The 25,572-nt window shown below is 42.2% G+C and overlaps 1 protein-coding gene across 1 annotated transcript in view; it reads right to left on the bottom strand.

Annotated features, from left to right (window-relative positions):
* arhgap5 (Rho GTPase activating protein 5) overlaps positions 1 to 21,983 on the bottom strand; it is a 64,841-nt gene extending 42,858 nt beyond the window's left edge. Inside the window, exons 1-3 of the mRNA XM_064330025.1 lie at positions 21,669 to 21,983; positions 7,165 to 11,086; positions 815 to 965 (exon numbers count right to left, since the gene is read on the bottom strand). Of these exons, the coding sequence (XP_064186095.1) occupies positions 815 to 965; positions 7,165 to 10,872 (3,859 nt within the window). The 5' untranslated portion in view covers positions 10,873 to 11,086; positions 21,669 to 21,983. The remainder of the gene's footprint in view (positions 1 to 814; positions 966 to 7,164; positions 11,087 to 21,668) is intronic.
* Positions 21,984 to 25,572: the final 3,589 nt, after the last annotated feature.

Genomic DNA, 25,572 nt, shown 5'->3' with positions numbered 1-25,572 from the left:
AATCACATATACCTTTAGCCTACACCACCACTACAATACACGCAACTTTCAAATGTCATGCCAATGTCAAAAAGGCATGCCAACTTAAGCGGTGCTAACAAATCTACTAGAAGGCAGGTTTTGACACATTTCTGCAATGTGCCATTTTCCTGAGCGGTAGCGCACACACAAAGATTGCTCCGCCAACGGAATTGCATTCGTCCCCTCGACACATTCGAAACAGAAACGCCGCGGGCGAGGTCACGGAGCCAGCCGGCGTGGCGACTCGCAACAGACAGGCCGAGGAAGCCTGGGAAACAGCGGGTCCCATAGACGCGCCGCGACGCGACCGATGCCGAACAGCGCCAACGCTAAACAGCGTGTCCGCAGCCCATATGTCCCACCGACGCATGCATATGCAGCCATCGCTAAACAAGCGATACGGCACATATACACATCTTTAAAAAAGTGTGATATTCCAACATGCTACTGCCTCCCAAGACCACAAGATGTGAATAATCAAACCCAGCTCTCCCCCCTCCAGCAGTACGTCAAATACCAGTTCTACCAATGTAAATAATGAGTCACTGCAGTAAGATTTGCATTCTCTCACGCTTCAGGCAGGAAAATGGAACAACTTCCACTATCGGTTAAATGATGGAGGCTTCTTGTTGTTACTCACAGATATTGATGAAAATTGGTTCAAAAGTCCAGACTTCTAAGCAGAATTCCCATAAAAATAACCCCTGCTCATTAGCAACAGGCTACGCATGCAGTCTGGGCAAGCTCCACATCCACATACTGCTAGGGTCAAAGGTGATAAACTGCAGCTTACCTGTGCGTTCGATGTAGTCCACGCACTTCTCGATGAATAGCGGAATGGGCTGGTCGGGTGTGACCAGGTTCTGCAGCGGCACCCCAAAATAGTTGCTCTCCCAGTTCCTGCGGGTGGGCGGGTATAACGGCTTGGTGGCCTTTGATTTTGGCTGTGACGGAAGAGAGGCAACGGCAAGGGGTGTCATTTTCACTCACCATTTCAAATTCCCACTCAACACTAGAACTCCATGTAGACGCCACACAAGTAATTACTGAAATTTTGCTTACCACATGGCAACTGCTAACTTTAGCTTTTTTTGTTTTGTGTTTAGTTTTTGGTTCGAGAAACAAACAAATGACAAATTCATTTAACATTTGGTTTTAGGCTTCATTTATGCCCACAGCCCACCCAATGCATTAAATAGAGAAGGTACTGGGAGAAACAAAGCATGGCAACTCAACGCTATTCAAAATGGATGAATTCAATTAATAAACAGTCGGCATTAGCTCTCTGCGAGTCACTGTGACAAAAGTTAATCTCGAGGGTGGCACTGCCAGGCCGTGTCATTCTGCCCAGTCAATCTCCCCTGACCTTTCGGCTTCCTCCAGACACATGTGGCCATTACGGACAGCACAATAAATCTAATTGTGCGAAGTAGCTAGCGTACGAGCCTCATACTGCCGACACTGGAGAGGACTGCGCCAGCTTCCCGGTTTGCTGCCTCGGGCTCTGTTCCGTCTACCGGCAAAGCGGGCGTTCTGCCTCCGCGGTCAGGCAGGGGACAGGGCTCCAGACCGGCCCTCCGGAGAGCCTCCGCTAGGGCGGAAAGGGCCGCGCCGTTCCCCGACAAAGTTACCTCCCAGATCCACAACCCTTCGCGATCTCTTACGGAGGCCTAATATTTATCCAGAAAGTCCATTAGACTTAGCGCGACCCCACCCTCGGCTGCTATATCGGCGCACTTCTCCAGATTCGCTTTCGGGGAAGTGTAGGAAAGGGTGCAATAATAGCAGTCACGAGGGACAGTCAAACAGCTTCCACGCTGATGGATTAAAATGAGCATTACTATTATAGTCGGCATTGTTTCCAGAATCGCCCATTCTGGCTTGCGGTAAGATGGGTTTCATTTTGCAATTTGAGACCGTCTGGTACAGACAGACTTTGTATCCGCAATCAGCCACACAAATGAGCACGCAGATCTATTAGGTTTCCTTTCAGCTATGTGCAAACCACCCAGTTTAGACAAAGTTCCCATTCGGTCATGCATATAAACAAACACATTCTTTAATACTACATTACTTAAATTTCACTTTAGTAAGTGGGGATTTTCCAAGTCCTTGTTTTTGTAAATGAGACTGCTTACTTGAGCCTTGACTGGTCTCATATTAATGAATATCCTAATTAATTCCTTTAATAGTAAAGTTTCAGAATCATTACATTATTAACATAAAGTTGGGATTGAAAGGTAACTAAGTCATCGCCCAACACAAAAAGAATGGATGGAATCTGTATGCACACATAACATTATATTCTCACTCTACAAACTGTCAAAGAGTATGACCACAATTTTTGTAACAATTATGAATAACAATATTTAAATTTCTCAGATGATCACTCAACCTTTTAAAAGGTTTGGGCAAACGAGCATAAAATATAGGTCCGCTGATAGAAATTTTTCAAGGCTGATGACAATGTTCGAGTGAGCAGGAAGGCCCGGTGGGTCTTGTTTATTTTCCCCTCGGTGTAAAACGGTTGAAAAATATGAGACATAAATTGCATGTGATAGATGATCTTTCGCACCGAATATTGTACTTAAATAGCTCCAGATTCCACAAAATGTCATCTTCGGTTTTAATGATGTCTTCTATTAGACAAATCGGTTTTGAAAAAAAAAAAAAAAATGGTATGCGATTTCCCTGCCAGACAGCAGCCATTACAGATTTAGTGTCATCAGCCTAATGCTTGCAGCAGCCATGCAGGCAGAAAAATGAGACAGAGGGAGAAAAAAGGATAAACGACTGAACATCAATATAAATTATTTTTAATGACCAATAGAAAATTTGGACAGCAGTACCAAATTTATCATTCGTACAGGGGCTGATGTGCAAACTTGAACAACCAACAATGGTTAATCAGAACGCAAACAAGCCAATAATAACTACCTTTGCAGTAAAATGAACCTGGTAGTCTGTAGACTATAACAGGTGAACAGATTGGTTATACATGGGACAAATAACTATTTATCTAGATCTGGGAAAATGAAAATAAGAAAGCATCTACTATGTTAAAGGAATAGTTCCCTTTTCTGGGTTTTTTTTTTTATTTCACTTCAGTTTTTTGCATACAATAAAGGATATTTTGGATATTTACACAACTGAAAACCTGCCAGATTTACAGTGATAGGTGGTTTTGGAACATTAGGTGTTTGTGGGCTAAAACAAGAAAATAAATTTGAAGTAACTGCAAAGCAGCTTGTGCAGCAATGTTTTGTTTCCAGAGGCTGTATAAAACGACAGACTAATTCTAGTGTAACACATTTAAAAATATAAATAGCGGTGTTTGTATTTCTTTTCTTGAGTGCAGCAGTCACAGGTTGCATGCGCAATACGAAATGGCTCCAACAGAAAATACATTTAAACTTATTTTGTTTTAGAAAAATAACTGGGTAATGTACACAGGTACAGAGACATAAAGTTAGCTAGCTAGCTAGCTAACTAACCTTCACCTTAATTACATGTCTCAGGTATCACCGAGAAACAAAAGGTAAGGTAGATAAATGAGACAAGGGAGCAATTTTCAAACAGCAATTTGACATTTCACATGTCATATTTTGCTATGGTAGGAACATTTACAAAGAGGAAAAATATCATGCCATTGCATACTTAGTAAAATGTGTTTTATGGACAGCTCAAACACAGAATGAGCCTATTCACAAAATGCCATTTAACAGACACGGTACAGAGGGCATCTGCAGTTAGTATAGATAACAATGTATTGTACTACATTGATTAACAGACTATATAATGTCAGTTAATAATAAGCCAAAACAAGCTAGCATTTCTGCATTCAATATTGATGACTTTTGACTATATCTTTGGAATAATATAACATTAGCTAAGTGAGGTAGCCAAATAAATGGATATAGAACTACAGTAAACAAAAGCCAAAGGTATCCTGCAGTAGTCATATACATATAGTAAATGGGCGCTTCCAAATCATCTATATTTTATGCAACTGTTTTTTTTTTTGTATTGCACTGAAATATCTTTGATGCACACTACATTCTACTTTAATTTGGCTGCGCTGTCTGTGCATTAGCGATGAACATTTAATTAAAACCACAGGCATAACTACAAGAAAGACAAAGAAAAAGGCTAGAAAAATATATTGCATGCAAAGTGCCTCCCCTTCTTTGCTGTTTTACTGGCGCATCCTTATAGAATGTTTATTAATCGAATGTAACAGAAAACGGAATGAAAGTCAGTCGGGCTCTTCCGGCAGGCACCTTTGGGGTTTACAAAGATAAGCGCTGACATGTAAGCAACATAAGCAAACCTGGTCTCTGTACCGCCATCAATACATGTCTTATTTTGGATACTGAAGAGAAATCTGATTGTACAGCCTCCATGCTCTGACAAGCCTTTCTTTTCTGTGCCACCTGTATGTATCTGTGTGTCTGTGTGTACGTGTGTGTGTGTGCATGTGCCTGTGTGTGTGTGTGTGTGCGTGTGTGAGAACCGTAGCCCTCAGACAGACAGGCTTTCTCCCTCGCAGAGACCTGTGGTCTCCAGACTCTGTCATCTCGTCTAACCGCAGGGGGAGTAAATAGCCCGGCGCTGGCTTTGTGGAATGGCTCTTCCAAACAACTACGCTCCACCAAGTTTATTCAGCGGCAGCAGCTAACCTTGCACATTGTGGGAAAAATCAACACGTCTGCCCCAGCCTCACTGTAAAAGTAGGGCCAGTGGAAGCGAAATTTAAACATAACGTCCAGCGTGTAGAACGCTGACACCGGACTTGCACCTCACAGATTACCGAGCGAGAGATCGCTGAACTCAGCCACTCACATGCGAGGCACAGAAATAAATACCAGAGAAGGCAGGAGAGGAAAGTGCACCCATCACGATATTCAACTGAACACGGACTGCACGCTTATTTAAGCCTGCAAGTTCACACCGGAGGTGCACGGATCAAAAGCATTTACAAAATTACATTCGCGTTCCAAGATCTGCGCTTTTGAATCCGTACATTCAAAAGATCAGCACATTGAACGCACTCAAAGACCTCCCCTCGCCATTTTGCATAAACACGGAGCCCGCAAGAATCAAACATTCTGGCTTAATGCCTCGCGAGCAGAGAGCGTGAATCCCCCGTGGATGTTGTTCCAGCAGTGAAATAGCGAAATGACTGCAAATGGCGCTGAACAATATTTGAATAATGGTGCGGCAGCTGCGGACTTCTGGCGCCATTACCTAGGTGAAAGCCCAGCTGAGGGCGAGAGCGTTGCCGCGAGACGGGGAACGGCGAGCGTCCGCGGCTCCGCAGGCCGCCGGGGGGGGGGGGGGGGGGGAGCAATGCGGAAGCGCGAGGTTAGATCACCCTCGCGTTGCCGCGGGCGTCCCGAGCTCACTGCGGCGGGAGGCAGCTGCAAGAACAGCTGGAGAGAGCGCAACAGCACAGTCAACCGCTCTGCTCTCCTCCAGGAAACGGGATTGTTTTCCGCCCCGTTACAGAGAATATGAAATTCGGCAGACGCTCGGACGTGACGGCGAGGGAGGGGGGCTAATGGGGGGGGGGGGTCGGGGGAGGAGGCACCCCCAAAAGCAATTCCAAAGACTGCCTAACCTTGGCGTTAGTGCATGGCTGATTTTGTTCTGTTTTTTTTCTTGGTTGGTTTGCCTGCCAATATATTTCCTCAAATATTATTCCATGAGATAGATGTGGTCAGAACCCTTGAAACAATGTTTAAAGCAGAGTTCATGAAAGCAATAAAATAAACATACGACAATACGCGGTTCAGACAACACTTTTGATTCCTGTTCCCAGCAATAAACTGAGGGTGCCAGCCAAGAGAAAGAGAAGGGGAGGGAGTGAGACAAAGTGAGAGAGAGAGGGACAGTGAGTGACCACCCACCCCATATAAACATTGTACATATTTATTGATTTACTTCTGTTGCTGTCAATGCTGTTATTTGTATATATTGTTAAATTTACCATTATTATTTTAATATTATTATTACATATTATACATGTATGCTTTGGCAATAAGTATGTTTGTATTTCATGCCAATAAAGCAACTTTAATTGAAATTGAAATTGAGAGAGAGAGAGAGAGAGAGATCAACTCAGCAAACTGATCAGTGCCTCGGTGCACTTCCTCCATACCCTGGGAACACTGCTTCTAAACGCCTTAAACATCTGGACAGCTGCTGCCAGAGCCACCACACTCCGGGATACCCAGCCATTCCACAACTTTATAAATCTCCCCCCTTCCTCCATTTCTGATGACAGCGAATCCATTACCGACAGAATGCTGTGGATGCATTAACCCAGCACCAGACATAAATTGCCCCCCCCCCCCCCCCCGTTAAAATTGCTGTGGGATTAGCACTAGGGCTCTGAAGGTTTCTCGGGGGGGGAAATAATTGAGGACACGTAGTGGCGCTTTTTGAAATATGGGCGAGCCTTCCAGTCCAGGTGATTGTCATTACCAGTGTTCAAAGTGTCTGCACTCTGCCGGGTGGAGAAAACAGAAACCCAGAGGGCTGCGGTGTCCATTCCTGCTAATGCACTGCCAGAAGCAGGAATGTACCGGGAGTGCAAAGGAGGCCCAGACAGCTATCCAGCTATTTATCAACTGTAAACCGTAATGCTACAGTATAATGCTCACTGATTTAGTGCAGGGTCTAGAGGTTCGCCAAGACGACACCAACCCATCCAAAAGCTTACTAATCTAAAATGCTTAGATAAGCAATTTCTTTCCTGCAACAATAAATATAGTTTCTGTTCCACATTCTTCTCATATTTTCTAATGTCACTTTCAAGAAAAGGGGGAAGCGCAGGGCCATCACGCAGACGTTAGTGCTTGTATATCAGTTACTGAGAATTCCACAAAGCACAGATTTGCCATTTCAATTCTTCGGTGGATTTCAAAGCTTTTTAAATTTCACAAGCTGCACAGAATGTGTTTTGCCATCTGTGTTAAATTATCTCAATCTAAATTACAGTTCTCAGCACTGTGTACCTTTCCTCGGCTGTGCACCATATCCTTCACATTCCCGCATAACGAGGGTGTGAACATAAATAAAGCAAAGATAAAATAACAGAGAGAACAAAGGAGGAGACAAAATTGAGTAAAAATGACTGACCTTTTTGGGTTCCTTTGTCTTTGGTGGCTTCTTCTTCTTCGTCTTCTTGTCGTCCTGCTCGGGATCAGAAGTGATGGCGGGGTTGTCTATCCCTCCCTTCCAGGGGTCGACAGGGGACAGCAGGGGATCTTCCTCACTGCCCCGGTGGCCTCTGCCCTTCTTTTTCTTCTGTAGTGCAGGACCTGACTCATCATCGCTCACGTCCGAGTGGGCTCGCCGGTGGTAAGCTTTAGTCTTGCTGAAGAGGGTCTTGGAGCGGTGCTTGTATTTTGATGGCCTCCTGCCTCCCTGCAACTTGGATATGCGATCAAAGCCATTCTCCTCATCCCCGTGCGGACCGTGCACTCCACCAAACGAATTGCGCATCTTGAGGCGGCTTGGGGTGTCCTCCGGGACTGCGTAAATATCATCGTTGAAGCCCTTAGACTTGAGGAGTGTGTCGGCCGGTTCGGCGTAGTTGTCGGAGGCCTCCACGTCATCACCATGGCCACGTGCCCTTCGGGTGCTCCTCATGCCCGCTTCGATAGTCTTCAGTAGGTTGGGGTCAAGCTTTTTCACATTGGGCTTGGGGAGAACAGGTTTGGGCCTGACGGGAGGCGGCACTTTGTGGTTCCGCTCGTGGTCACCCACTGGTGTGCTGTGGATGGGGTACTCATTCCCTTCCAGATCAATCCGGTACTTTGTGCGTTCGCTCGGTGTGGGCAGAAGCTGCACGTCATCACCAATAGGACTATAGGGAGGCGGGGCCTCTGTGTCATCCTCCGAGTCAGGGTAATATGGGTAGGCAGGCGAGTGGCAGTGAGGAGACTGTGGGAAGACATCTTCACTAGCACAAGTGCCCTCACGGGTGCTGTCAAACATGAAGGAGCCTTCAATACTCAGCTTCTTTTCCAAAACTTCATTGAAAAATGGTGTGAATACCTCTGTCTGTCGGTGGTACTGGGATAGTGAATACAGTGCTGTGAATTTGGCTGTGATCTCTGTGGCAATGTGCTCCCCCTCAGTCATCAGCTCTTTGATGGCATCGTTTTCAAAGAAGTCAGCCTGGCTGTCAGTGATGGCTACCATTTGTACCGGGATGACGTCCTGGACCTCAGCCAAGAAGGCCCTCAACATAGCCATGGAGGACTTGCGCTTAGCTGAGTAGACAAGGATATAGCCATGGACCAGCTCATCTTTCCTGATTCCAATCGATGAGTGGTAGGAGAGGACCGTGACCTGTATCCGCCGGCGGCTGTCCCCAATGATCTTATCCAGGACCAGAGTATTGCTTTGACCAGGCTGGCCAGCACTGCAAGAATGGGAGTCCAGGAAAGGTGACAAAATGAGGTCCACACTGAATGGATCTCCACACATGGCACACATAACAATCCTCAAGTCAGTCTCGGACAAGTCTTTGATGGAGGGTAGAGGGCTCATTACATCAAAGTTGTGCTTAAGTCCCTCTAGTACTCCTCTAAGGGCCTGTTTTATCTGGGATTCATTAAACTTCCGTGGAAAGGTACCCGAGGGTATATCTACAAAGGTACACTGTAGCTTATTAGCTAGCTGTTGGCCCTGATGCCTCAAGATGGGCATGTTTTTGCAAACGCTGTCTCTCTGGTTAGCTAAGATTAAAATAAATGGCAAGGGCGGGGCATATCTGTCCCTCCTGTATTGACTAAGCTCAGCTCGGATCCTCCCCACACAATCACCGATAAAATTTAGGGACTCTATGGAGCTGAAGACACAGAAACAACCGTGAGGTTTGAAGGTCGATGCCCAAGAATGGGTCAAAAGCAACGGTGAATTGACATCAACGGGGAAGAGTTCCAGTTCGTAGATTTTCCCATCCAGCGTGTACTCGTCATCTGTTGACTGCGCTCTGATCTCATTTGCCAGCTCCTGTGCAAGACCTTCTCTGCCCAGGAGACACAGATTGACTTTATCAATGTTGGCACTATGGTGGTACAGATTAGATCGGCCATGGTCCAACTGCACCAGCCTGTTAGCAAGAATCTGCTCCACCTTCATGTCCACGCAGCTTTGGCCGCTAAGACAGGTCTCTTTAGTGGGGTGATAGACAAACCCAATGTGCTTAAGTAAGAGGGACTCTCTATCAGGAGCCAGCTTCTGCAAGGCTCTGTATCTGGGCTCCTCATTGAGCACTGTGTGGATCTCACTCATTTTGTCACAACTGGGGGTGGCATTCAAATCTAGGTCATAAAACAGCTCAGCATGCTCAAAAAGCATTTCCTGAAATTCCTCTTTGGCTCTTTCAACTATTTCCCGTTGGTGCCGACTGTAAACATCCCTGCGATCAGTTTCGCTGATATACTTGTAGGCCTCATCCTCCATGACAAAACACATGACCTCTTCCCAGGGCTGACCAGGGCTGATAAAATGCACCCGTTCCAGGGTCTTCTTGAACTTCTCCTTCATCTCCACCCTCCTTTTCTCAGAGATCAAATGCTGGACATGGTTTTGATAAATCCTCTCGCCTTCAACAGTTCTCAGGAGATCAAAGGGCACTCTTCGGTCATTGACTTTGTCAATGTGGTCCGTCTCGTCCCAGGGGGTGTGCTCCAGATCTACAAACCAGAACTGAAACTCAGCTCTGCTCTTTAGAAGGTTCTGAGCTTCAGACCAGCTCAGCTTCTCGATTTCCTCCAGGTTGTGGAGCAAGTTATTCAGAATTTTTGGCAGGTTGGAAAAATACTCGTCTCTCCTTTTCTTGATATGTTCCTGCTTCAGCTGTTCTATGTGCTTAGAGAAAGTGTTTCTGGCCTTCTTGGTGCCTTCCAAGTTGATGTAGTCCTCATAGTCTGGGTGGTTTTTTAACTTATTACTCACAGCTTTCCAGGTTGTGTGATAATCTTTGACCGTCTGCACAATGAGCTTCTCAAATTTGTCCGTGACTGTAGCCACCAGCTGTCTCTGAATCTTATACGCATCCAAATATGGAATGGTTTTGGGTTTGCCACGCGTTTTATCCATCTGCTGGGTCAGTGCCTGGAAGCACAGGTCCACGTTAATGCAGTACCTGGCAGATGTCTCCACCACTAACAAGTTCTTTTTGTTGGACGCATAGGCCTGGAGGTCCCTCAGATACTGCTCCACACATTCGTCACACTTTGTGGCAGCAATGATGATGGGCTTTTTTGACTTAGACATTTGTGAGTACAAGCTATTGACAAATTTCATCTGGTCATCAAATTTTCTATTGCAGCCCTTGCTGACATCTATGCATAGGACAAAGCCATCAATGTTCAGTTTCCCATCGGGCATCTGCTTCTGTTCAAAGTCCTGCTCCAAGCCCAGCTGGTCTGTGCAAATGTACATCAATTTCTCGGCGGACTGCAGCTTAGAGGCCGCCGCCCGTTTGGTGTAGGGTTGTAGATTTGTGCTCCGATGGGGCAGGAAAGTCTGATCATCGATAAATTCAGTCTGTTCGATGACCTGGATTTTGCATTCCAGGCCATCGTCGCCCCTGTGTTGCACGTCGCCCCAGTACAGGAAGTGGTCATTGTTCACCACACGCCCTCCAAAGTCTATTGTGCTCAACACGGAGGTGTGCTCCAGGTAATAATCGTCCGCCTTGGGACGCACGTACCTGTTGCACAGGCACGATTTGCCCACGCCACAGTTGCCCTTCTCCTTTTCAGTCCCTGAGAGCCCCACCACGCTCACAGCGTACGTCGGGGGGCGGGGTTCCTTGTTCTTTGCCATTATATCCCCCCTCTCATTGCTCTATCACATTCAGCAAAGTATTTTCCAGCAGGGCTATCGTTCTACTCCCATCTGGGCGGGAGAGAAAGGGGGGCTTGGTTAGAAGAGGTGTGCGCCCATGGCTTTCAGTGGACTGGCCGGTTCCCTTCTCTTCCTCTCCGCTGGATCCTCGCGCTGGGTTGGGGGCAGCTGCTACTCCCCTCTTATCACCTTCCTGCAAAACAATGCGAGTTTCATTAGAGATTTTTTAAAAAAGCATGCATCAATTACAGCAATGCATTCAGACAGCCTGCATGTAACCTAATCATGCTGCTTGGGCAGCTCAGACACTGCTTATCAAAGCAAAACATGAATCACTTGCTTATACAAATTATATCTATCTCAACATCCATCCCCTTGTGGCAAGACTGAAATTAAAAACAAGAACAAGAGATCCCGAAAAAAGAGACTCCCTATTGCAACAGCAACCTGATGTTTTAAGTAGCCTCTAAATGTCAAACTCAATAAAGGGAATATGATATTTAATGTAGGGTTATTGGTTCGAACTGAAGAGGGGGAAAAAATAATACATGGTCGGCCAGCTGTAGCATGATTATCCTGAAGGGAATGACATGATGGCTGAGGTTTTAAGTGTGGGCAGGTGTAAGGATATGTGCTAATTGCCCACAGCACTCTGGGGCCTGTGAAAGGCCCCATTGTCTACACAGCGGGTCTGTTCATTTTCTGAGGAAAGGAATACATTTCATGTTTTGTCTCCCTACTAACAGGCACAAGAACCGAGAATTTTATTGAATCCTGACGCAGCAAATATTTTAGCCATTTTGCTGGATCTGTTTTTTTTCAGGCCCAGGAGTACCATCCAGATATGAAATGCCCAGAAATTTAGATTAACTTTTTGTTGAAATTGTTGAAGTACCATTTCATGAAATGTTCAATTGATTTTGTCAGTTTAGTGAAAAAAGAGCTTCAGGGAAAGTAAAACTTGAAGTTGTACATCTAAAACTGGTTGACCACTAGTCCAATCAGACAAATGACACTCAGAAACTAATTCACAAGGCATTAAAATGTATTCAGATCTCCAGTTGGCACCACTAAGCTAGCACAGAAGCAAAGTCACATGTCAGAAATACCTCTGACACCAAGTCCAAATAGCTCAATAACGAAAACGAGAGCATTTAAAAGCACATTGGAACAATGGTTGCAAAGGGTTGGAAAATTTCCAGTGGAAACTTGTGGAAACTTTCCATGGGAAGTTACACTTGGGAATTTTGAAAATTTTGCCCAATTTCAATATAAAATGTTAGTTCATAAGAGTGAATATTCTTTTGGGGGGAAAAAACACAAATAGCCTACATATTTCTGTTAATTCCCATATATTCCTCTTAATTCCTGTTCATTCCCAAGGAAAGTTTCCACCCCTGAATATCCCGAAACTTGGCAAGCCAAGTTACCCAATAAATTATTTTCAATGTGTATTGTCCCCATTAAAAACATTTCATAAAGTTACTGAACATGAAATAAAATTGAACTACAACTTTCTCAGGCATCATAGCAAGTGTAGCACATTTGCAGTTCTGGTTGATTTCTTACCAACTTGTGCAAAAGGACAAGTGTGGAGAAAACCTTGACGTGGAACCATAGAACACATTTCTGTTTTACTGTTGCTCTTTTTGTGCACCTTTGGCACACATGCCAGTTTAAATTTAACCAGAAGTGTACGCATGGACAAAAACAGGAATACATTGGAGGGCATTACTGATAATCTCGGTGCTAATATGCATTTGAGAGGCAATCTGATAGCTTGGGTCAATATGGCCATGTTCTCCCAGATGAGCAAGATAATGTGACATTCATTTTCATCCATTTCTCTGTGTAAATTCAGCAGGGACGGGGATCGGATTGCTCTCATCGGAAAGGTAGCAACCTTTTGCTTCTTCTAGCTCGTCAAATTGTGTAAAATGTGCATCTGCACTTGAAAGACCACCAGTGCAATCTCTTAAATTTAGTTGTGAGGCCATTTTTTTGCCTCATCAGAGCTGATCAGAGTCTTTACCTGGAAGAAATTGCCTAATATTGAAAGGCTGAAAAATAGACTAATTTGATTCAGTGGAAACCATCAAACCACCATGCACCTTTGCCTTGCATGATTCAATATGGTCATCACAGTTTATATAGGCCGAACTATTTTTCTTCAATATTCCTGCATTCACAAACATTACATAGAAGAAAATGGAGAAATTAACCTTAGTTCTGTATTCTTTTTCACTGTCCTTCTCAAACATTATGAAAATAACTGCTAATTAAATCAATGGTTTAATCAGATTACTGCATTGCACTCCAGATTATGCAATATGTAATCCACAGAAAACTGCTCACAAGTTAACCAGTCAAATACTGACCTCTAAATGGCACAAGTCATATGATTTACATCAAACCTATGGGGCTGTGACTGCCAATATTTTAATCCCTCAATAGGCTTCAACATGACGCTGACTGGAGAATCAATACAGCTTTGTACCATTTCATGTGTGAGTGCATGAACATGCGGTTGCAAATGAATGATCACCAATGCAATGGCAATACAAAACCTATGGTATATGATAGCCTCAGAGGGCACAATAAAAGCCATCAGATTGAAGAAAATATTGATGGGTAAAATATCAACTAAACATTACCCTTTAACAAGTCACTGACTTTCACTCATGTAAGGGGTCAACCTGCTTCATGCCTGCGATCATGCCTGAGAATTAAGCATCTAAATCAGCCTAATTTAGTGATTCATCTCAGAAGAAAAACTGAATCAGCACCTTGGCTTGACTTAAATTCAAACCAACTGCAAAGTTTAATATATTTAACTTTTAAGGACCAAAATTTAAGTTTACATTTTTTGATCTTTACATAACATTTTTCATTCATTTAATCCAATGTCCAAGAAGCAATATTCTTAAGCAGTGAAAGTATGCAGAGATGAATGCAAATTATAAAACATTGCTGACTCCACACACAAGGAAAAAATGAATAAGCAAATAACCCAATTCCTTTATTTTCTAAATGTAGCCGAACAGAAGCCAAAAAACAAACTGATTCTATTGTTTTCAAACTATGTATTACTTTCAATTTGAAACAGAAATACCACAAGAAAATACAGTAGTTTGATCTAGACTGCCATGTTGAATACAGACAGGCAAGACATGACTTGTAGATGTTACAATCCATACATGTATCTTACATCACTAGTGATCTTGCCCCAACACTTAAAATTAACTCTCTGCTGTTTAAATGGATGACATCAATGAAATCATTAAATATCCAATTTTTATAGTTTGTTATAAAAGACTGACAAGTGGGCAAAACACACACGCTGCCAAAAAGACAATATAGTCACATAAAACCTGACATGCCGCAAAAAAACTGCAAAGGCCTAGAAGTAACGTGAACTGACACCATTTCAGAGAACATCCAAAAAAGATTTCAATTATCCACTGCACAAACCTCGTACCAGAGTTTCACTAGTGTTAGCACATTAAACTGCAAATGGCTAGCTCACTATTTAATGAATGCAAACTCAGAAGGGTTACAGCTTGGTTAACAGCTTGTTAATGGAGTTAAACTAGTTTGTACAACTCAGACAAAAACTGTGAAATTTCCCAGGACGTAGAGTGTACCATCTATTTTTCTTTGACCCAGTTACAACATCGGAAGAAGGTCTGTCTGTGTTTCACTTTATTCAATTTCACAAAATGTAACAAATGAAATTTACAGCCAATAGCTGCAAATGTGAATTGGTGTACATAACACTCTGTTAAATGAAGTTGCAGTTGCAGCTACATATCTCCAGATTCAAGCCTGTACTGGACTTTTATGTGATGTTCTATGACCAGACAGAACAGACTGTTTCTTATGAAACAGTTCACACAGTTTATCTTAATTCACCTGCCATCCCTACTATTTACACAACCGCACAACTTTAATACCCGCAAGTTTAAAATGTCATAAAAAGTGACTTTCAAAAATATCGACTAAGACAACATTTAACCTTTGCTCAACTAAATTTTGATAACATGGAAAATCAAACATAAAAAAATACAGGTCCAGAGGTTTAAGACTTGGACCAAACCAGTTTTATAGAAAAAGGAGAGAAAAATAACTTTGCCTTGGGACAGACCCAGTTCAGATCCTCCAGCTGATGAGAACAAGCCTCACACAGTCCCAGGTGCATTTGGGTAACATCGTATGGGGCGCACTGCAAACTGGAGTCAGCTATTCAATTAGAACCTTATTAAATTTTAAACACAACAGAAGGCGTCAGATCATTAAGTACTCCCCTCACCGTTTGTGGTTTGTTTATTGAATAGATCCCCTTTCAGAGGAAATGTTAACCTTCTGACATCTTTCTTGAGGGAGTTTTTACTGTGGCTGTGGAGAGGCTGCTTTACCTGCCCTTGAAAACACTTTGTCAAATCCTTTAATAAACCTCCAGCAGCAGCTTTTCTCACCGATAGGTGCTCTGCATAAAAAGGCCCACACTTCATATGCTGCACTGTGTGAGTAAACTGGTTTGGATCAATAGGCCACTGACCAATGTGGGCTTTAGCCAGGAACAGTTTGGAGGCGACCGCGTCCAACAAGAGAACCAGCGTGGCCAGTGGTTGCATCAATCCACGTTAGCGAACTCTCTCATCCGTCTGTGGTGCAGAATAATGAAAAGTGTATACTTCAGCATTCATCTTCTGCTGATGCCCCAGAATTAATTCTCTTTAGTATTCTACTCATCAATTACCCTTCAGAGACCAGTATTTTAAGCTAAAGAATTAATGTGCCCAGAGTTCCAGTCAGACACCCAAAGGGAGGCTGAAACACAGTGGAAGTTAATGAACACCAACTGAAGAGCAGATTCATTCCGTTACATGAAACCCTGTCCTAATGAAATGCCCTGATAATGGGAAGAACGGAATGCAGCTGACATCACCACACGATAATTCACACAGGTTGCAAAACCCAACTGCAATTTAAGCTTAAAAAATGTAGGCCTAATATTCAAAACATCACACCCTCAATGACCTCCTCAAACACATGACATATAGAGTGTCAAGGACTACAATCTGAAATAATAAAATTCTAATAAACTTAAGAATTATTATATGAGAATTATTCTATTAGAAGACAAAAACAAGAATAAACAAGGAAACATAAACCTATGGTCATAAACAGAGGCAATTTACAGTTAAGTGCAAAAAGTGACAGATTTTTGTTGTTTTGGCTCTGTACTCCAGCACAATGGATTTGAAATGAAGCAGAAAATACATTTCTGCACACTTAAAAATTCATCCTGATGCTGCCGTCAGCAGTTGCACCGTCAATGAAGACAGGACAGCCAGCTCCAGTGGAACCATACATGCTGAAGCCATAACGCTATCTCCACCATGATTCACAAATGAGGGGGATGCTTTGGATCATGACTAGTTCCTTTCTTTCTCCACACTTTCCTCTGTCCATCACGATGCTAGAGGTTAATACTCATCTCATCCACACCTAGAATCAACTCTAGCCCCTTTTGTTGGCTTTCTTATGCATGAACTAACAATGCAACGCCACACAGGTGGTAAAGAAACAGCCGAGTAACTGTCAAATTACTTTTGCCGCCATTTTTCTGGGGGACTATGTACCAAAAGGGCTGAAATTCCAACAGATATCACCAAATATGGATGTGAATACACTCAGATTAAAGTTCAGTCTATAATTTAACATCATTTTCATTGTTTTAAAACAACAAAAATTGTGTCACTGTCCCAACACTTCAGCATTTAACTGCATATCCAAGAAAAGTGTAGCCTAATATAAAGGCAAGATTCAAATGTATTGGCACAAAAATATAATATTTTTGTCTTTTTGGCAGGCACATTCACAGAGAAAACACCCATGGGTTAAGCTATGAATCCAGACTGCTTATGCAGCAAAAAAAAAAAGGTTTGCATTGGGTGAATCTCAGATCCACTTTTCAAAATGGCCCAAAAAGATATCACCATTATGACTGAAAATGAAGCTTCCATAGCACGACTACCTTGGAGGCTTCTCTTCCCAACGGCTATGATTTCACTGTTTGTGGTAGCACTGTTTTAAGCCCATTTAAACATACAGCTGTCTAAAAGAACTGAATCTTCCAAATTAATTACCATATTTCTCATTGCGAGAGGGACCCCGGCACTACAGCTCAACACTAGCAGGACCTGGGCTTTACTAACACTGCCCTCAATCGGCATTAAGAAATAACAAAAAACTGCAATGCAGTGATGAGGTTTTTTTTTTTTTTTGCTTTAATCTTCAATTATTTTCAACCCTTCAGACACTGTTGTTAGTGCATTTCAAAGGAATTCGTTCGTGAAATCATTAGGCCTACGTGCAACGTAGTTTCATTTAGAAAATAATTATATTCTTTAAATGACAAGGCTAGCCTTCTTTTTGTTTCTACTTGAGCATATAAATCCTGCATAGTTCTAGAACATTTCACATTTTCTCTATAGCTTTTAGGACCATGAATGGTAAAATCAAAGTCTGAAACCATTCGGCCACAATATTTACTTTCTGCAGGAGCTTAGCCTAAAGGATCCACACAATGTACATTCTCACTACCTTGGCTAATTATTTAACGGGTCCTTGTCGACCAAGATTCAGCAGTAGAATTGGAGAAACATTTCCATCCAACGTTCTTTCACAGCCACCTGGTATGTCAGGCCTGGATTTTGCGGAACTGACGCATCTCTCCTGTGGTTAGGTAATTGGGCTTGAATCCCATCTCCAGTTCGGCAGTAACCCACTCATAAACTGTGTCACCTTCAAAGTACTCTCAGCACCAAACTGCTGCTGGAAGTCAACAGGATGTCGTTTTCTACAATTAGCCACTAGCCACAAAAATAACACATTTGAAATGTGCAAGCGATGCATCTTAAATCCCCGGATGCCAGACGTCAAACGTGCACAATCTTTTCGGAGCCTTTACGCAAGCTGGCATCTACAAGAGGAGAAAATACTCGGCAGGCAACTTTGCACTTCCTCCCACTGTCATGCAGCAAGGGATCACAGCTGCCCCAGTTCCAATTACATCACCAGCAATCAGGAGGAGTGTTCAGCTCTGGGCTAACTGCACTTCAGGAGCATTTTCCAGGTCTTCTGGGTAATGTTTCATATGGCGTTTGAAACATTTTCACATTGCAGATTATGACCAGTGCACCTTTTATCGTCTCTCCTGCACTGAAAACATCCGCACGCATACACGTGTGGACACTGCAAACATTTTTTATATATCTCGCATATAAAATAAATTACCCTTATTCCTAGTAACTTGGATGCACTTTTAACCTATGGAACTTGCCTTATCTCAAAGTCTGACTATGTCCTGATGCATTAACACAAGTGAAGTGCCTTTTTATTCAAAACACCCTGCAATTTAGCAATGTCATAGCATTTCTAAATGCATAAAATGTAATTTCATGATTACAAATCTTGTATGGCTACATTTCCTTTGCTCAGACCCATGCATACCTCTTTATAGTTAGATGCTTAATTCATACTGCGATAAAGAAATCAATGCAGCATGTTATGACCATGAAAACAGCAACAGATACGTGATCATGACCGAAATGCTTCTAATTCCTAGTTTGCTATTAATGGACCCTTGCATGCACACTTGCAATTGCAGAGCAATTTGGCAAATACATTAAATCTAAATCGGAAGCTGCTGAGTATATAAATAACTTTTGTTTTGTGACAAGTGGCACATTGCTTTTTTTTATTTATTAAAAAAAACCTCTTCAACCTCTTCATGAGCATTCAGGTAAGGTCTACATATTCCACAGCTACAGCCATATCAAGATGTCACGTTACAAATATCAATTTTTTCCCCACACGATAGAATCAGTTGTATGTCCAATGCATCCATTTTGTGGTGTTTAAGTCAAGTCAGAGAGCCAATTTCTATTTGTAGTCCTATCAATCAGACATACCACTTGCATTAAACTATGAATAGGCGATCCATACAATACCATGCATGTTTATTGTGTGTAAGAATCATAGAATTATGATGCATATACAGCTGTAGTTAAGGCCACAAATGACCAGTAGGTAGTAATACATTTTATAACATTGTGGCAATGTTAATGCTAGAAGACAGACAGACCTTCCAACAAACGTTTACAAAGCAAAAAGAAATCAAGTGCGAATGGTGATAGCAGGCCAGTGTTTGATATCAAACAAAAAAACAGTGGATTGGCTAGAGCAGCTGCATCGAAGCATGACTTTGATGTCCGCCAGGAGTACATCTTAGTGCAATTTACTGTAATTGGTTTAATGTTGAGACCATTTTAGCGTAACTTGCTGCAATATGTTGAAAATTATCACGCGTAATTATTTTAGCGCCGAAAGTCAGTTTTAAAAGACAACTAGGCAACATGACAGACGAGCCCCTACCCACCTCGTGAAACAAGCAACCGCAGGCCACAAGCCTCACCAACGATTTACATGCCAGGTAAGCGCAAATACAGAAACAGACCAGGGCGGCTAAATCCGAATTCTGCACCAAGTAAACGACGTAGTTTCTGCATTCTATTTGATTTCGGTTGTGTTTCAAAAATCATGTTCTTTCGAAAACGCCGTGATGCTGCTGCTCTAGTCGGTATTTCGAGGTTTTAACGACGGGCATTTTTGCGTCGCGAGATTCCCGTAGGAGAGGTCGACATTCAGGGATATGGACCGCGGTTTTGGTTTACGATTGTATCACGCTCCTTGTGCACTGATCGTGTTTTCACTGAAAAGCACGTTTTCAAATATCGGGTATTTATTTTGCAGGTACTATAATACAATGACAAGCAGACGAAAGAACCCCAAAACCGTGACAAAAGGAGTAATAAACCCTACCACTTTCCCTTTGTGGCATTCTTGCGAAAACAACCTGGATCATTGGGCTTTGCCGAAGACAAAAAGTCGTCAGCCACAAAGCTAATTTATACGCGACAGATACTTCGTATAGTTTGTACATACAACCATTTTGTATATTATTTAAATAATACTGACGTCGTACTCAGTGGTATATTTTCTCCTTGGTGTTCACCTTTGCGAGGCCGAATGTGACCAACTCCGATATGGCTTTCGATTCAGGTTCACTCTTTTCCGGCTTAAATCCCAACTCTGCCCCAATCCTATCAAATCGGACGTAGACATAACATCTTTTCCAATCACCATTGAACTACAGAGGGACATGGTGTACTAAAACACTATTTAAGTAAGAGCAGCGTTCTAGTTATCTATCAAACCATATTGAATGGTTTGCTAGCTAACGAACTGGTGTAGGCGTGTTGGGAATCGGATTTACTAGCACCTAGCTAGACCAGCTAACAGTGATATTCAACTGGTAGCGAATTTTGAAGGAAGTAGTCAGGCGATGTTCATTTTCTTTTGGGAATCTTTCTACGTTAGCTAAAGTATAACTGATAACGTATTGCGATCCCTAATGCTGCATTTCTGATGGTTGTTGTCTTAGCTAGCTAACTTACCTGGCTAGTTTATCTATACTTGCACGCTAGATAGTCCTAATTTACGTAGCCAAGCTACCGATTTACACAGACCTGTGAATTTAAAACTGTTCGGTTTCAATATATCCACTGTGGGGTTCCTCGGCTCTGGTATCAACGTGAGGGTCTGACATAATGCTAGCTAGCTACACAAGAAGCATAACTAGATAGGAGCTACAAGCGACATAGCGCCTGTGAATATAATCTATTTGGAAGTACAATTTCGGAAACAAAATATCACCTGGCTAGCCATCTAACGACAACGTTAGCACCATATACAGTCTCAGTTGCTTTCACATGCGTCTCGAATAAATTGATCAACTGTTCTAGTTGTAGATAACACTGAAACGTTGGCTACACCTTCTACAGCAAAAGCGAGCTATCTTATACCTTCCAGATGTTAGAAGGCGAGCTAGTTACCCCAACGTTGCCACAGCGTTGTTATGGAGGGCACAAATTAATAACTAGCGATGCCGATGTATTTCGCTTGCAATGTTCTTAATCTTAATTTTCTTTATATTTTTCAAATTGTGGTAGCTAGTTGACAGCAAACGCTAGCTAGTACATCAAAACTAAATGAGTTGCCTGGAGCTTGCTGCGAAAAACGACATGAACAAGCCAAATCATTCAAATTGTAGCAACTGACCACCTTTCTTCTCTATAAACAGCCAACGATGGCCAATACTAAACAAATATAAGTTATGACACGTCATTTAAAACGCAGGCTAGTTCAGCAATATTCTGACATTAACGTTACCTTAGTCTACTATGCTAGAAACGAAGCTAGTTTTCCCGCAGCTAAGTTAGCCAGCTAGCCATAGACTGCCCATACGGGAACAGTCTTTTACTGTTAAGTACAATAGTAGAAGATGACTACAAAGCAAACTATTGGTCCGCGTCGAGGTATGCGTTGTCATTAATTACCCCAATCTAGGAAAAAATTGTATTGTGAAACACTCGCTAAATGACGGAGCGGGCCTCACACCATCACCTGCCCGGACAAGGCACAATCCCACCCCCACCCCCGATTCCTTTGGAAATCATAAGGACGCACTTGAACAATACATTCCTGAGAAATATACTGCACAAACCCGGCAGTGGTTTGTGTAAAATGTATATTAAGGACCTTGTCCTCTTGCTCCGACTTGTAAAAGCAAGTAAAACAAGGCACTCTTAGTTATCCTATCCAGAGTACGAAAGTCGGAGCAGTTTACTCCAAATACATTCCCCTACCTAACATGGTTGCTCCCAGCTCCCGACACCACGAAAAAGCGGTAGCATTCTTGTGTCTTCTTTTCAAATTATATTCTCCAGGATTCGATCGCGTCTTGGAAACGGGCGTACTTTTCAACCGTTTGTGCCGCAACCCAACATAAAACAAATCCTCTGAGATTCCAAAAAATGCTGTTTTTATTTATTTTTTCGTGTTTTAGCGTGGTATGTAATCCGAGCCGCGCTCCCTCCCCTCTCACTCCAGTCAGTAATGGCGACGGATGGATCCTGCTCTACTCAGTCACTCTCTCCCCCCGTAACTTTTCCATTCGGCTGTGTGCGGGGGCGCGACGCGCGTGCATATTTGCTGGAATCATGCGCGCACTTGTACTCATCTACTATAATAAGATCGTTATTTAAGGAACGGTTGTAAACGGAAGTTAATTGTATGAAGTTTCATTTAACATGAATAACACAATAGATGGATGCTATGACTTCACAACAGACAACATAATGTTTCTGAGTTTGACTAGCCATTCTCCCACTCTCTCAGTAATATTTTGAATGTAGCCTACTCAATTACTTTTTTGGCAGTAGCCCTTATCCGCGGCCACTCACAGTCATCTGCACAACAGCCATACCACACCTGGAAACCAACCCCTTAAAAAGGGTTACCGGAATTCCCTTATCACTCATTGGCACATATTGTGTTAATTAATATATTTTTAATTACTCAATCAAAAAGAAGAGCAGCTTGGCAAATAAACTGTTTAAATAAAATTTTGATCACATAATTCTTTTTATTTTTTTCAAATTCTGAAATTTGGTGTTTAAGATCAAATTATGGACAAATCTACATAAATAATTCTGTGCAAGTGAAAAATACATTAATATCACTTTTTAATGTCACAACAGACATTATTATACTTGTATAATATTTACGTATTTTAATATAGCCTATATTTTTTTTATTTAGATTTGTATTTTTAGATGTTGTCTGGTAAACAATCATTTTGCTTGATTGTTAACAGGTAACGAGAATAACAATGATGTGATAATGAGTTTTAGGTACAACTGTCCCTACCTTAGACAGGAGCCATCGGGATTTGTTTCATACATATTTTATTGGGCCTCCATCATTTAACTATCTTCTGAAGTCACTCAAATCTCCATTGTCTGTGGTGCTTCCTTTGTAACACCCTACTCCCTTTTCCAAAGGAAAAAGGCAGTATACTGACCTGCAAACATATGTTGCATTTTATTCTGCAAACCGATTACAGAGATTTCCTTCTTCCAGACGTGTTACCGTACCCTACAAACACACAGTTCTACAGACCATTTAAGAACTCCACCCTCAATTTCTTTTACAAGTCATTCATCTTTTCTTTGAGCTTTGATTAATAAACCTAACCTATATCTTGTTGCAATGGCTATATATCTACCCACTGTAGTCACATAAAACATTATTCACAGCAAAAACATTCAGAAATGTACAATAACACATACCATGCCAGTATCAACATGAACTTTATTTGCATCATGCGATAGCTGGTGTCACTGTTGCTCATTACAAGATTTTACATCTGTTCCTTTTAAAACAGTTTAACATGTTTAAGAGGCCAGAAAAGCTCCAGCTCTACCAAATAATGTGAATTATGTGAATCAAAATCTTTCTGCGCTTGGTTACGATTATGAAGGTTTGTCATCACAATTTGTTGTATCATTAGTATTCCAGACTTACACATTCAAAGAACCTACTTTTTATGAACGCAATGGCCTGTCAACAAAATGAGACTGTATAATAGTGATTTTGAGGATATGAGGATCTTGAGGATCATTAAACTGCTACCACCATAGTCTCTGACCCATTTTAATCACTGATTCTGAAGCACTCAGTCTTAGCTGAACACTACTGAAACGAAAATGTGGCTTCAACAATCAACAACTCATGAAATATACTAAATGTGTAAAATATATATTGAAACCTATTAATTTGCCGAATAGAATAATGACCATTGGAATCTTGGATTGAATGGGATACGTTTTCACCAAAGGGTGTAGTTGGAAGGGGAAGTGTGTAATGACCACTGCAATCCTGCTGGTAAGGTTTACATTTATGTCCTCAGATTGATTATTCATTTGTCAGAAGTGATCTCAGCGATATTACATGTCTGTTTCGTTTCATATGACAGATAAATATGTCAGATCATCACCAATGGAGATTAAATAGCTTTCTGGAACAATGCCACAGCAGTTTCCTGTGTCTCACCTCACCCTGAGGCTCTCACTGTCAAGACTCAGCAAGTGGATTTTAAGCAGCTTTACTTAACATCATATGCTAAGCTTCAGAAATCATGTATTTGGGGGGAAGGGGGGGGGGGCAGCACACAGATATTTGACACATTCATTGAATCACACAGATTTGTTCTCTGCAGTCTTTTAGTGTTAAACATACTTCGACAAAGTTACCAGTTTCCACACACTATTTTGAAGCAGCTGATATTCTTATAAAATTACAGCTTAATAGTTCCCACAAAGACGGAAATACATTAATGCACAGCTCTTTAGCCAGAAGCATTCAGAAACATTTCAGAATAGAAACATAAATCGACATACAAGTATCCTCACAGTACAGAGAGGGGAAGTTGACCAGGATTTGACCCCAGCTTGTGCTGTAGACAAATGGTCAATAACATTCAGCAAAACAACAGGATGTCAACAGCTCCTTTAGGCAACATTATACTTTTTGCAAATCAATGAACATGTGACTGCTTCTGAAAAGATCTATAAAGTGGTACATTTTAGTCATAGTTTTCATCTAGGGGATAACATGGATAAATATCAAATATTTGGATATTAAATATTATTATAATAGAATTTTTGGATTGCCTAACAGATTTATACATTGTTGCTTCAGTCTAACTCTATGGCAGTATAATGTTCTCAAGGAATCAGCCTAATCATATGGGGAGCACTCTAGTGCCTTTCCAGTCTTACTTTCTGACCAACAAGCCTCTTCTGTAGATATTTTTATTTTGTGTTGACACAGCCATTAAATTTTAATCTCTCTCTCTCTCTCTCTCTCTCTCTCTCTCTCTCTCTCTCTCTCTCTCTCTCTCTCTCTCTCTCTCTCTCTCCCTCCCTCTCCCTCTCCCTCTCTCTCTCTGTCTAACCAATCAAAACATTGCAAAACAGTAAGATGTGATCAGATCAGTGAGTCACAGATGATGCACGTGAGCTCAGTCCATTTGTGGGTTCTCTTTCCCATAGCTAGTCTGACGATGGCCTCAGTGTTTCTGGGCCCTTCCCAGAAACACCATATGTGAAACAGCAGCAGAGCGCAGCAGGGTTTCCGAGCGCTAGCCCCGTCTCCGGCTCAAATGTTTGTTTTGTGGTTGTTGCAGAGTTGTGGGAATGTTTTCTCCTCGGAAGCCCTTCATCCAGGTATTCAGAATCAGTTGCTTCTTGGGGGGCAGAAGCAGGGACAGCCAGAGGATATTAATCACAGGATGAAGGCCTCCACTCTGTGCAATATAAACAAGGGCCTTGGTCACTGACACCGGCACTTCACTTAAATCTGCTGAGATTCAATTGCAATTCCTCAATAAAAAAGGATGAAAGTCACACTCACTCACACCCATTGAGCCAATTCAAATGTGGAAGTACACCAGATGCCTCACACACACACACACACACACACACACACACACACAGTGCTTTCGTCCTTTAATAAGAGGCCTAACAGGTGGCGCAGCAGATCTATGTGTCCAGAATACTTTTCACAAGCAGTTTAATGTGACTGTACAATGTCTCTCCCATATTTTCAGTATTTGCTGAATGTTGATTTGTTCCTGTATGGAAAGTGATCGTGCGTGTCATGATGAGGATGTGGCTCCCTCAACAGCCTTTTGAACTTTGACCTTGT

This window comes from Anguilla rostrata, chromosome 1 (assembly GCF_018555375.3).
Source record: "Anguilla rostrata isolate EN2019 chromosome 1, ASM1855537v3, whole genome shotgun sequence".
Taxonomy (NCBI): domain Eukaryota; kingdom Metazoa; phylum Chordata; class Actinopteri; order Anguilliformes; family Anguillidae; genus Anguilla; species Anguilla rostrata.
The sequence above is the reverse complement of the archived record's forward strand: the minus strand, read 5'-3'. Positions and strand labels throughout refer to the sequence as shown.